The sequence below is a fragment of the Pelodiscus sinensis genome, chromosome 1 (assembly GCF_052426305.1).
Source record: "Pelodiscus sinensis isolate ZL-2025 chromosome 1, ASM5242630v1, whole genome shotgun sequence".
In the NCBI taxonomy this organism is placed as follows: Eukaryota; Metazoa; Chordata; order Testudines; family Trionychidae; genus Pelodiscus; species Pelodiscus sinensis.
The window spans coordinates 350,902,102-350,913,765 of NC_143052.1; the positions used below are offsets into that span (position 1 = coordinate 350,902,102).

The window sequence follows — 11,664 nt, forward strand, 5'->3', positions numbered from 1 at the left end:
ACTGGTTTTAATAGCCACACTCAATATGGTGGCACAGTGCCATGCCTTTGACAGTGCCATTCCTGGATTTATGAACTCTATGAGGAAGAGGGATGGCTCAGTGGTTTGAGCATTGGCTTGCTAAGCCCAGGATTGTGAACTCAATCTTTGAGGGAGCCATTTAGGGATCTGTCAGGGATGGTACATAGTTATGCCATGAGGGCAGCGGACTGGACTCAATGACTTCTTAAGGTCCCTTCCATTCCTATGAGATAGACATATCTCTATATTATTATGAATATTTAAGAGAGGGAGAGCAACAGACCACTCTCATGTCAGAAATGAAGTTCCATTTCTGTTACACTCAGGCATTTGACTCTGAAATTCATTTCTTGCAAACCCGCATCGTGCCTGAATACTAGGTACTGGGGTCACTATGATCTAGAGAGGGAAAGCTCAAGGAATTAATATTTTATGTACTGGGAAGACTGAGAGGGGATATAACAGCTTTCAAGTACGTAAAGTGTTGTTGGAAGGAGGAAGGAGAAAAATTATTATCTTTAACCTTTGATGCTAGGATAAGACACAGTGGGCTTAAATTGCAACATAGGAGGTTTAGGTTGAACATTAGGAAAAACTTCCTAACAGTCAGGGTGGTTAAGAGCATTGGTCAGGCAAAACCCTTCAGCTTGTCTCTGAGAGATTTTTGGTATCAGAATGTATCCTAGATAGCCTTTGGTAAAGGGAAATTAATAGAACCTGATTCTGATCAAATTTATGCATGTAAATCAGAAGTGACAGCGTTGACGTAAATGTTAATGAATTAGGAAACAGGCCCCCAGAATTAAAGAGGGAGTGGCATACTTTGAAATCTCAGGGATGGAGAAAAATTATTATATACAAAATGAGGCAATAAAACACATTTATAATTAGCTTAAAGGGAAGACAGTTCATTTGACTTGTGTTTATTCCACATGCCATGAAACAAGGGGCCATACTCAGAAATGGAGACCCAGAAAGGGTGCCTGTGGGAAGGTCACAATTGTAACAATGCACGGTGCTCAAGTAGTCTGCAGGATTACCACTGCAAGATCTCAATGGGGCAAAGAGCTTAGCAGGACTCAAAGTTATGTCTACACTGTGCAATAATTTTGGAATAAGCTATTCCATAAGTACATGAGAACATAAGAACGGCCGTACTGGGTCAGACCAAAGGTCCTTCTAGCCCAGTATCCTGTCTGCCGACAGTGGCCAGCACCAGGTGCCCCAGAGAGGGTGGACCGAAGACAATGATCAAGCGATTTCTCTCCTGCCATCCCTCTCCAGCCTCTGACAAACAGAGGCCAGGGACATCAATTCTATCCCCTGGCTAATAGCCTTTTATGGACCTAACCTCCATGAAATTATCTAGCTTCTCTTTAAACTCTATTATAGTCCTAGCCTTCACAGCCTCCTCTGGCAAGGAGTTCCACAGGTTGACTACAAGCTGTGTGAAGAAGAACTTTCTTTTATTAGTTTTAAATCTGCTACCCATTAATTTCACTTGGTGTCCTCTAGTTCTTCTATTATGGGAACTGATAAATAACTTTTCTTTATTCGCCCTCTTCACACCACTCATGATTTTATAGACCTCTATCATATTGCCCCTCAGTCTCCTCTTTTCTAAACAGAAAAGTCCCAGTCTCTCTAACCTCTCTTCATATGGGACCCATTCCAAATCATTTTAGTTGCCCTTTTCTGAACCCTTTCCAAGGCCAAAATATCTTTTTTGAGGTGAGGAGACCATATCTGTACACAGTATTCAAGATGTGGGCGTACCATAGTTTTATACAGGGGCAGCAAGATATTCTGGGTCTTATTTTCTATCCCTTTCTATCCCTTCTATCCAGAAGAAATACTCTGAAATAGCTTATTTCAAAATAGTGCGTCTACACTACAGGAAAGCCTAGGAATTAGTCAGAGGCAGGCTCCCCTAATGTGGACGTGCTACATCAATTTGGAGCCCCAGGAAGCACTGGGCAGTAATTACTTTGAATGGCCTGGGGGAGGAGCTATTTAGAAATAGCATCAGTGGAGCATCCACACTACTGCTATTCTGAAATAGCTATTTCAGAAAAGATGCTATTCCTCATAGAATGAGGTTTATGAATGCCAAAATAAGCTGCCCGTTATTTAGAAATTATTTTGAAATAATGGGCTAGACGAGTAGACATACCCAAAGAGATTCTGGATAATTATACGGGAAACTAGAAAATCCAATTGCAATAGTGAGGATTGTTATAAACAAATCTTAGAAGGACTCTAACCTTTCCTGATTTATACCATGGCTGTGTCTAGACTGGCAGGTTTTTCCGCAAAAGCAGCTCCTTTTGCGGAAAAACTTGCCAGCTGTCTACACTGGCCGCTTGAATTTCCGCAAGAACACTGACGATCTCATGTAAGAAATCAGTGCTTCTTGCAGAAATACTATGCTGCTCCCGTTCGGGCAAAAGTCCTTTTGCGCAAAAGCTTTTGCACAAAAGGGCCAGTGTAGACAGCTCAGATTTGTTTTGCGCAAAAAAAGCCCCAATTGTGAAAATGGCGATCGGGGCTTTTTTGCGCAAAAGAGCATCTAGATTGGCCACGGATGCTTTTGCGCAAAAGCATCCGTGCCAATCTAGATGCCTCTTTGCCGCAAATGCTTTTAACGGAAAAGCTTTTCTGTTAAAAGCATTTGCAGAAAATAATGCCAGTCTAGAGGCAGCCCATGAAAATATGTCTAATTTTGAGTGTTAGGGGAAACTTTCCCTGGGAGCAGGTTATCTCATAGCTGCCTGCATTAGGGCTTTCTCCATCTTCCTCGGAAGCCAGTGCTGGCCACAGGATACGGAGCTAAGTAAGCATTGCCAGAGTGGATCAGACCTCTTGTCTATTTCCCTATTGCCAATGTAAATGCAAGACTATGTTTTTGCTGAATTTCTTGTGCTCCTGGTCTTTGCTGATCTTCCATGAAATACTTGGTGTCTCTAGACTTGTACTGAGAGCAGAAAGATGTCTCATTAAATATCATCTAGTCTCCTCTTCTGTTTTGTTTCAGCAAGGACATTTCAAAACTCCTTGGATGTGTCCAGTACATGATGTCAGCTGTTAATGACACCAAATCGAACCCCACAGTGTTCTTTCTCACTGGGATACCTGGGAAAGAAGACATCTATCTCTGGATCTCTATCCCATTCTGCTTAACATATGTTATCTCAATAGTAGGAAATTCAGTCATTCTGTTCATTATAAAAACAGACGCAAGCCTCCACGAACCCATGTACATTTTCCTTTCCATGTTGGCCATCACAGACCTTGCCTTATCAATAACCACCATACCGACAATATTGGGTATATTTTTGTTTAACTCTAGGGAGATTAGCTTCAATGCCTGTTTTGCCCAATTGTTTTTCATCCATTCACTTTCATACATTGAATCCTCCGTGCTCTTGTTAATGGCCTTTGACCGCTTCATCGCAATCTGTAACCCGTTGAGATATGCTTCCATCTTAACTCTGCCAAGAATAGCCAAGATGGGACTGGTGTGTGTGCTAAGAGCGGTGGCCCTAATATTCCCACTCCCCTTTCTCCTGAAACGGTTCCCATACTGTCGAGAAAAAGTCCTCTCCCATTCCTACTGTGTGCATCAAGAGGTCATGAAGTTGGCTTGTTCAGACATCATAGTCAACAGCATCTATGGCTTGTCTATTGCTCTCTTATCAGTGGGGTTAGATTCATTGCTCATCTTCCTCTCGTATGCGATGATCCTCAAAACAGTGTTGAGCATCGCATCCCGTGGGGAGTCCCTTAAGGCCCTGAACACCTGCATTTCTCACCTGTGTGCTGTCCTGCTCTTCTATATACCCGTCCTGGGTTTGCCTGTGACACACAGATTTGGGAATAGCTCTTCACACTTTCTTCAGATAGTCTTGGGCTACATCTACCTGCTGATCCCGCCCCTGATGAACCCGATCGTGTACAGTGTGAAAAGCAAACTCCTGCGCAGGAGGATAATCAAGGTGTTTCTCAAGTAAAGTTCACTGCCCACCTCTAGCACTGGTGACACAGAAGCTGAAAAAACACTGGCCCATGGCCAGCTATTCTATCCGGGACCTTGACGGAAAATAGTATGAGGCACTCTCCACTCCACAGAGAGGTTTGCAGAAGGTTCAAGGGCTGGTGCAATGGGAGAGGGGCTGTCCCCACCCACTGGTGAGGTAGGGACCATGCAATGGGGGAAGGAGACTGACCAGGCATTTACAAAGTGACTTTCTTTGTGGAAAGCCACAGGCCCAGTGGGATGTTGACGCAAAAGAAGCCATGTCACTGGCTGCTCCGAATTCAGAATTCCTGTTGATACATTCAATAAAGAGAAGACATGTCGATGTTGTCACTGTCACTGTCCCATCTTTGGTTAAAATGTATGGACCATGGAAGAGTTGTTCTCCAGTGGCAGTCTTAGCCCTTCCTGAGCACCCTGGGTGCTGTGCGATGCATGGGGCTGCCCCAGCTGTGACCAGGGGCTATTCAGGGTTCACAGACACCCACCCTTCCCCCACGCCCTCAGCCAGGTGCTTGTGACTGGGTCATGTCAGAAACATGGTTAATTCAGGAACCCAAGGAGCAGCATTTCAGGCAGCCTCCTCCCGCACATCGATGGCTTTGCACAGCTGCTGACCCCACTTATGAAGGGTAGAGCTGCATGTTTGGTGTCTGACACAGAGAATTCCTGGAAAGATACCTAGATCCAGGGATTTGCTTTGCTGCCCTGTTCTCCCCCCAGCCTGAGGGGCTGCATGGATCTCCACTGGGTGGCAAAGGCTTTGAAGAGTGGAAACCTCTCTGACCAAGACCCTGCAGATGAGGGTCAACCCAGAGTGCCCCCTTGTGCCCTGAGGTAGCCCGGCAGGTGCCCTGCCATTTAAGCTCCTTGCAAAGACTGACTCTCAGCCTAGGGTGCTCAAAACAAGAGCCCCCTTTAAGAGGTTACTTTAAATCAGCCAACGCAGGCTCTCCTAGCCTCTGGCCCCATCCTCCTCCATTACTCAAGAGCCCACCACCTCCTGGCTTTCTGGGTGTCTACATTGGTGGAGACCTGCAAATTCACAGATTTCCACTTTATTTCCATGCATCTCCATGGATGAAGATAGCACACACCATTTCCGGAGATAGCAGCACGGATGCAGATACAAAACTTTGTATTCTCACAAGGCTCTGAAAGTCAGGATCCTCCACCTGTCCGGGGTGGAAGGTTTGTGGGGTAGGGATAGGGGCTGCTTTGGCTCCATGCCCAGAGCAAGTGGAGTGTCTGCCATAGTTCTGCACAATTGTATGTGTGGCTTTCCCTGACTGAGCTCCATCTGGGTATGGGGATGGTTAGATGGCTCAGAGCTGCAGCAAGGCCATAGTAAAAGCTGGGAGGGTAGCAGTGCGGAATCATGGTGAACTCTGCATCTACTCTGGGAGGGGGTCCTGAACAGCCGTTAGGTCACTCCCCACCCCCAGAGCCAGTCCAGAATGGAGCCCAGACAGGAAGCTGCAGAAGACCCTCCACCTGCTCATGGAGGGCGGGGGGATTCGAGGGGTGGCAGAATTCCCTGCCAGTGTCTTCATGTCCTAGGCTCCCTGCCCAGCTGAGAGCGGGACAACTTCAGATGGGCTCCCCCCAACTGCTCATGTGGCTCCCCTCACTGGGCTCTGCAGCTGGTTGTGGGAGTGTGTGCTTTGGAGGCTCAGTCTGGCCCCAGGTGCAGAGCCCTTCAAGTGGAAGTTAGGAATCATTAAAACAGGGATAGAAATTAAGACAAAGAATATCTTATCACCAAAACTACGTACACCAGCATCTTGAATATTGTGTACAGATGTGGTTGCCTCATCTCAAAACAGATATCTTAGCATTGGAAAAGTTTCAGAAAGGGTAACAAAAATGATGAGTGGTTTGGAACGGCTGCCATATGAAGAGAGATTAAAAAGACTTGGACTTCTCAGCTTAGAAAAGGAGACTAAGGGGGGTTATGATAGAGGTCTATAAAATCAAGGCAGTTATGGAGAAAGTGAATAAGGAAAAGTTATTTACTTGTTCCCATAACATAAGAACTAGGGATCACCAAATTAAATTAATAGGTAGCAGGTTTAAAACAAAGGAAGTTTTTCTTCACAGAATGCAGTCAACCTGTGGAACTCCTTGCGAGAGGATGTGATGAAAACTAGGAAAATTCAGGGAGGATAGATCCATCAATGGCCAGGATGGGTAGGAATAGCCTCTGTTTATCAGAGGATGGGAATGGATGACAGGAGAAGGATTATCTGTTCAGTTCATTCCCCGGGGGGTACCTAGTATTGGCCACTGTCAGAAGATGGGATATTGGGCTGGATGGACCTTTGGTCTTACCCAGTATGGCTATTCTTATCTTCTTATCTGTGGATCTCATGGAGATCGGGAGAGGTCCCAGATGATTGGAAAAAGGCAAATGTAGTGCCCATCATTAAAAAAGGGAAGAAGGACAATCCAGGGAACTACAGACTGGTCAGCCTTACCTCAGTCCCCTGAGGGGATCCTCAGGGAATCCATTTTGAAGTACATAGAAGAGGGAAAAGTGATCAGAAATAGTCAACATGGATTAACCAAGGGAAGTCATGTTGACCAACGTGATGGCCTTCTATGATGAGGTAACTGGTTCTGTGGACACGGGGAAGTCAGTGGATGTGATCTGCCTTGACTCTAGCAAAGCTTTTGATAGGGTTTCCCACAATATTCTTGCCAGCAAGTTGAGAAAATATGGACTGGATAAATGGACTGTAAAGTGGACAGAAAGCTGGCTACATTGTCAGGCTCAATGGGTAGTGGTCAACAGCTTGATGTCTGGTTGGCGATTGGTTTCTAGCGGAGCGCCCCAAGGGTCTGTTCTAGGGCTAGTTTTGTTCAACATCTTTATTAATGACCTGGATGAGGGGATGGATTGCACCCTCAGCAAGTCTGCAGATGACTAAGCTGGGGGAGAGGTAGATATGATAGAGGGTAGGGGTAGGGTCCAGAGTCACCTAGACAAATAGGAGTGGTCCAAAATAAATATCATGAGGTTCAAGAAGGACAAATGCAGAGTTCTGCACTTGGGTCAGAAGAATCGCAAGCACTGCTAGAGGCTGGGAACTGACTGGTGAGGCAGCAGTTCAGCAGAAGAGGACCTGGGAATTACAGTGGATGAGAAACTGGGTATGAGTCAACAGTGTGTTCTTGTAGCCAAGAAGGCAAATGGCATATTAGATTGCATTAGGAGGAGCATTGCCAACAGATCCAGAGAAGTAATTATTCCACTTTATTCGACACTGATGAGGCCACATCTGGAGTATTGTGTCCAGTTCTGCCTCCCCCCCCCCACCCTGTACAGAAAGGATGTGGATGCTTTGAAGAGGTTCCAGCAGAGGGCAACCAAAATGATTAGGGGGCTGGAGCACATAGCCTATGAGGAGAGGCTGAGGGATTTGATAACAGCTTTTATCTACCAGAAGGGAGGTTCTAAAGAGGATGAAGAGAGGCTGTTTGCAGTAGTGACAGATGGCAGAATGAGGAGCAATGGTCTCAAGTTACAGTGGGAGAGGTCCAGCTTGGATATTAGGAAAAACTATTCCCTTAGGAAGGTGGTGAAGCACTGGGATGGGTTCCCTAGGGAGGGGGTGGAATCTCCATCCCTAGAGGTTTTTAAGCCCTAGCTTGATAAAGCCCTGGCTGGGTTGATTTAGTTGGAACTGGTCCTGCCTTGGCCAGGGGGCTGGACTCGATGACCTTCTGAGGTCTCTTCCAGCCCTAGGATTCTATGATCTCTGATAAATATTGTAGATCACAGATTGCATGAGGATACACGTTTGTGAATGTGCCCAAACATTACTTCAGGATTGCTGCACTCCTGGAGACTCCAGTCCTACTGTATCTGATCCCACTGGGTCTTTCCCCCAGCTCATCCACTTCCACCAAGGCCCCGTGTGCAGGGCCTGGAAAGGGCTACCCAGGGAGCAAAGGACCCAGACTCTGCATTCTGATAATGCATTTTGCATTCATGAACATAAGAACGGCCGTACTGGGTCAGACCAAAGGTCCATATAGCCCAGTAGCCTGTTTGCCAAAAGTGGCCAAAGGCAGGTGCCCCAGAGGGAGTGAACAGAATATGTAATCATCACATGATCCCTCTCCTGTCATCCATTTCCAGCTTCTGACAAACAGAGGATAGCAACACCATTTCTACCCATCCTAGCTAATCACCATTGATGGAGCTAACCTCTATATCTAGCTCTTTTTTGAACCCTGTTAATGTCCTGGTCTTCACAATATCCTCTGGCAAGGAGTTCCACAGTTTGACTGTGCACTGTGTGAAGAAAAACTCCCTTTTGTTTGTTTCAAACCTGCTACCTATTAATTTAATTTGGTGACCCCTAGTTCTTATATTGTGGGAACAAGTAAATAATTTTCCTTATTCACTTTTTCCACATCAGTCATGATATTATAGACCTCAGTCATATCCCCCCTTAGTCTCCTCTTTTCTAAGATGAAAAGTCCTAGTCTCTTTAATCTTTCGTCCTATGGGACCCATTCTAAACCCCTAATCACATTTGTTGCCCTTTTCTGAACCTTTTTCAATGCCAAGATACCTTTTTTGAGATGAGGTGACCACATCTGTACACAGTATTCCAGATGTGGGTGGGCCATGGTTTTATATAGAGGCAATAAAATATTGGACACAAGCTGGGGTGGGGGGGTCTCACAGGTGCACCCAACCCACTGACCACCTCAGGCTCCCTGGGCACCTCTTACCATTGACCAGCCCTGTCCTGGAGAGCGTAAGGAGGCTTGGGTAATGAGAAGGAACAGGGGATGGGGTTTTGGGGAGGAAGACATGGGGAAGAAGGAGGGATAGAGGGGAAGTTGCTGCCTGTATGGGCTTGTCTGTGGCTGGACTAGGAGTTACCCATGGTGGAGGGCGGGGGAGACCAAGGACTATTCCACCTCTTACTGAGCAGCTGAGGCAGCCCAAATGGGGTGGGGAGGTGTGAGAGAATCTAGGTTTCAGTCTCTGCCTAGGAACATTGTGTGTCAATGCTCGCTCTGCGCTACTGTAGGCTCCTTAGGCATGGTGTATGCAGAGCGGTCAATGGGGCTGGGAGGGAATGGGGTGGGGGTGGGCTGCGTGAAAGGCTTCTCCTGTGGCTCCTGCATAAATCACGTCTCTGACACGACTCAGTCACAAACACCTGGCTGGGGGGGAAGGGTAGGTGTCTGAGCCCCTTGAATAGCCCCCGCCCTCAACTGGTACAGCCCCATGGGTCACGCAGCACCCAGTGTGCTCAGGAAGGACCAGGACTATGACTGCAGAACAGCCCTGCAGCTTTTTCGTTTGTTTGTTTGGCTTGTAGATGTTTAACCATAGATGTAACAGTAACAGGCCAGATGCCATGGAAAACCAGAGCCACATCCCTTTTCTTTATTGACAAATCAAGAGGAATTCTGAGATTGGAGCAGCCACCAACATGGTCTTTAAGGGCCAACATCCCACCAGTACCATGACTCTCTGAAAACTCACTCACTTTCTAAATGTTGCTGCCTGACTTTGTCTCCTTCAACCAGTTCACTGTTGTCCCTCACCAGCAAGTAAGGACATCTCCTCTTCCATTGCGTAGACCCCATCCGAATCTCTATAGCTCATGTTATCTCAGGTGGAAGGGTGCAGACTGGGACAGGCAATCATAGACTGTATTTTTGTCTTCTGTGTGACTAGTGCTGAAGCCATGTGATGAACTGACCCTTCACTTGATGAACACCCTCATTATCCTGGCACGGAGGTGTTTGCTTTTCACGCTGTACACGATCGGGTTCATCATGGGTGGAACCAGCAGGTAGACGTAGCCCAGGAGAATATGAAGCAAGGGAGAAGAGCTAATCCCAAATCTGTGTATCACAGATAGGCCAATCATTGGTGTGTAGAAGAGCATGATAGCACAGAGGTGTGAGACACAGGTGTTCAGGGCCCTGAGGCGCTCCAGATAGGATGCGATGCTCAGCACTGTTTTGAGGATCATCACATAAGAGAGGAAGATGAGCAGCGTATCTAACCCCAGTATTAAGAGTGTATTAAACAAGCCATAGATACTGTTGACTCTGACATCTGCACAAGCCAACTTCATGACATCCTGGTGCAGGCAGTAGGAATGGGAGAGGATGTTGGCTCGACAGTATCGATACTGTTGCAGAAGAAGAGGCAGTGGGCATATTATGGCTACTCCTCTTACCACACACACCAGTCCCATCTTGGCTATTCTCGGCAGGGTTAGGATGGAAGCGTATTTCAGTGGGTATCGGATCGCGACGAAACGGTCAAAAGCCATCAACAGGAGCACAGAAGATTCAATGCATTGAAGTGAGTGGATGAAGAACAGCTGGGCAAAACAGGCATCCAGGCTGATCTCCCTAGAGTTAAACAAGAATATGCCTAGAGTGGTTGGCATGGTGGCTATCGATATAGCAAGATCTGCAACAGCCAACATGGAGAGGAAAATGTACATGGGCTCATGGAGGCTTGGGTCTGTTTTTATAATGAAGAGAATGACTGAATTTCCTATTATTGAGATAGCATACGTGAAGCAGAATAGGACAGAAAACCAGAGAGGGACGTCTTCCTGCCCAGGTATCCCAGTAACCAGGAACACTGCATGTGTGAATTTGGTGTCATTGACAGCTGACATAATGAACTGTGTAAGTCTGAAGAGATTTGAGTTTTCGTTCCTGAAAGGAAAAAGAGAAGAGTAAATAGTATGTAATGAGACATCTTCTTTCTGCTCTTGGTGCAAGTCTAGAGACTTCTACTAGCTCAAGAAGGATCAGGATACTCATTGACTTGGATTTGCACAACCAATAGGACAGTCGGCATTGCTGGTGGAGGTCAGACTTGAAGTCCATCTAGACACTTCCTGCTGTTTCAGAAGAAGGTAGAAGAAGTCCTGTAATAGGCAACTTTGAGAAAACCTCCTCCCACTGATAGTTTCCCCTGGCAACCACTAATCAAACATATTTTGTGGGGTAAATCAGGAAAGTTTAGAGCTATTCCAAAAAACCTCCCTATATCATTGGATATTTTGGTTACCCATATAAACACCCAATCCCTCTGTGAATATTGCTACACTCTTTGTGCCATAATATCTTGTGCCTGGGAGTTCCACAGCCTACTTGAGCACTGTGCGATTTTACAGTTGTGACCCTTCCACACTTTTTGAACCCTTCACTTCTGACATATTGAATATATGGCAAGTGCACTATTGAATGATCTCTTCTGCAATGAAGCTATTTATAAACCTGCCTCATTGCCGCATTACATATGTACTTTTTATACTTTCACCACTCATGAGAGTCCAAATTATGCCACTGCCTCTTTGCAGCACTCAGGATGAATTGTATGGACAGGTTTCTCAATTCAGTATCATTGACTTCAACTAAGTCACTCCAGATTTAAACATGTCAGTTCTATCAGAGCCAGGCTGTATCAACCTCCACTTATCATTGCTCCCAGTAACACACTCGGATTCAGAAGAATCCCTCCCAGAGAAGCTGAAGGGCTTTCCCTTGCCAGCATTGATGGAATCTGGGATGTTCAATCATCCTGCAGGCTCCTATATATATAACAC

General features: G+C 46.1%; 2 protein-coding genes across 2 annotated transcripts; one reads left to right on the forward strand and one right to left on the reverse strand.

Annotated features, from left to right (window-relative positions):
• The first annotated feature begins 3,092 nt into the window (after window positions 1–3,092).
• LOC102460468 (olfactory receptor 51G2-like) lies at window positions 3,093–4,031 on the forward strand. The gene has a single exon (XM_006132540.4). The coding sequence runs from the start codon at window positions 3,093–3,095 to the stop codon at window positions 4,029–4,031; it is 939 nt and encodes a 312-aa protein (XP_006132602.3).
• A 5,761-nt stretch (window positions 4,032–9,792) lies between these two features.
• Window positions 9,793–10,728, reverse strand: LOC102460226 (olfactory receptor 51G2-like). Its single transcript, XM_075921578.2, has one exon. It carries the CDS (start codon window positions 10,726–10,728, stop codon window positions 9,793–9,795), a length of 936 nt encoding a protein of 311 aa, XP_075777693.2.
• Between the last annotated feature and the right edge of the window lie 936 nt (window positions 10,729–11,664).

What these genes read in the sequence shown, in the direction of transcription:
- LOC102460468 (XM_006132540.4), top strand. Translation starts at nt 3,093, where the DNA reads ATGATGTCAGCTGTTAATGACACCAAATCGAACCCCACAGTGTTCTTT.
- LOC102460226 (XM_075921578.2), bottom strand. Translation starts at nt 10,728, where the DNA reads ATGTCAGCTGTCAATGACACCAAATTCACACATGCAGTGTTCCTGGTT.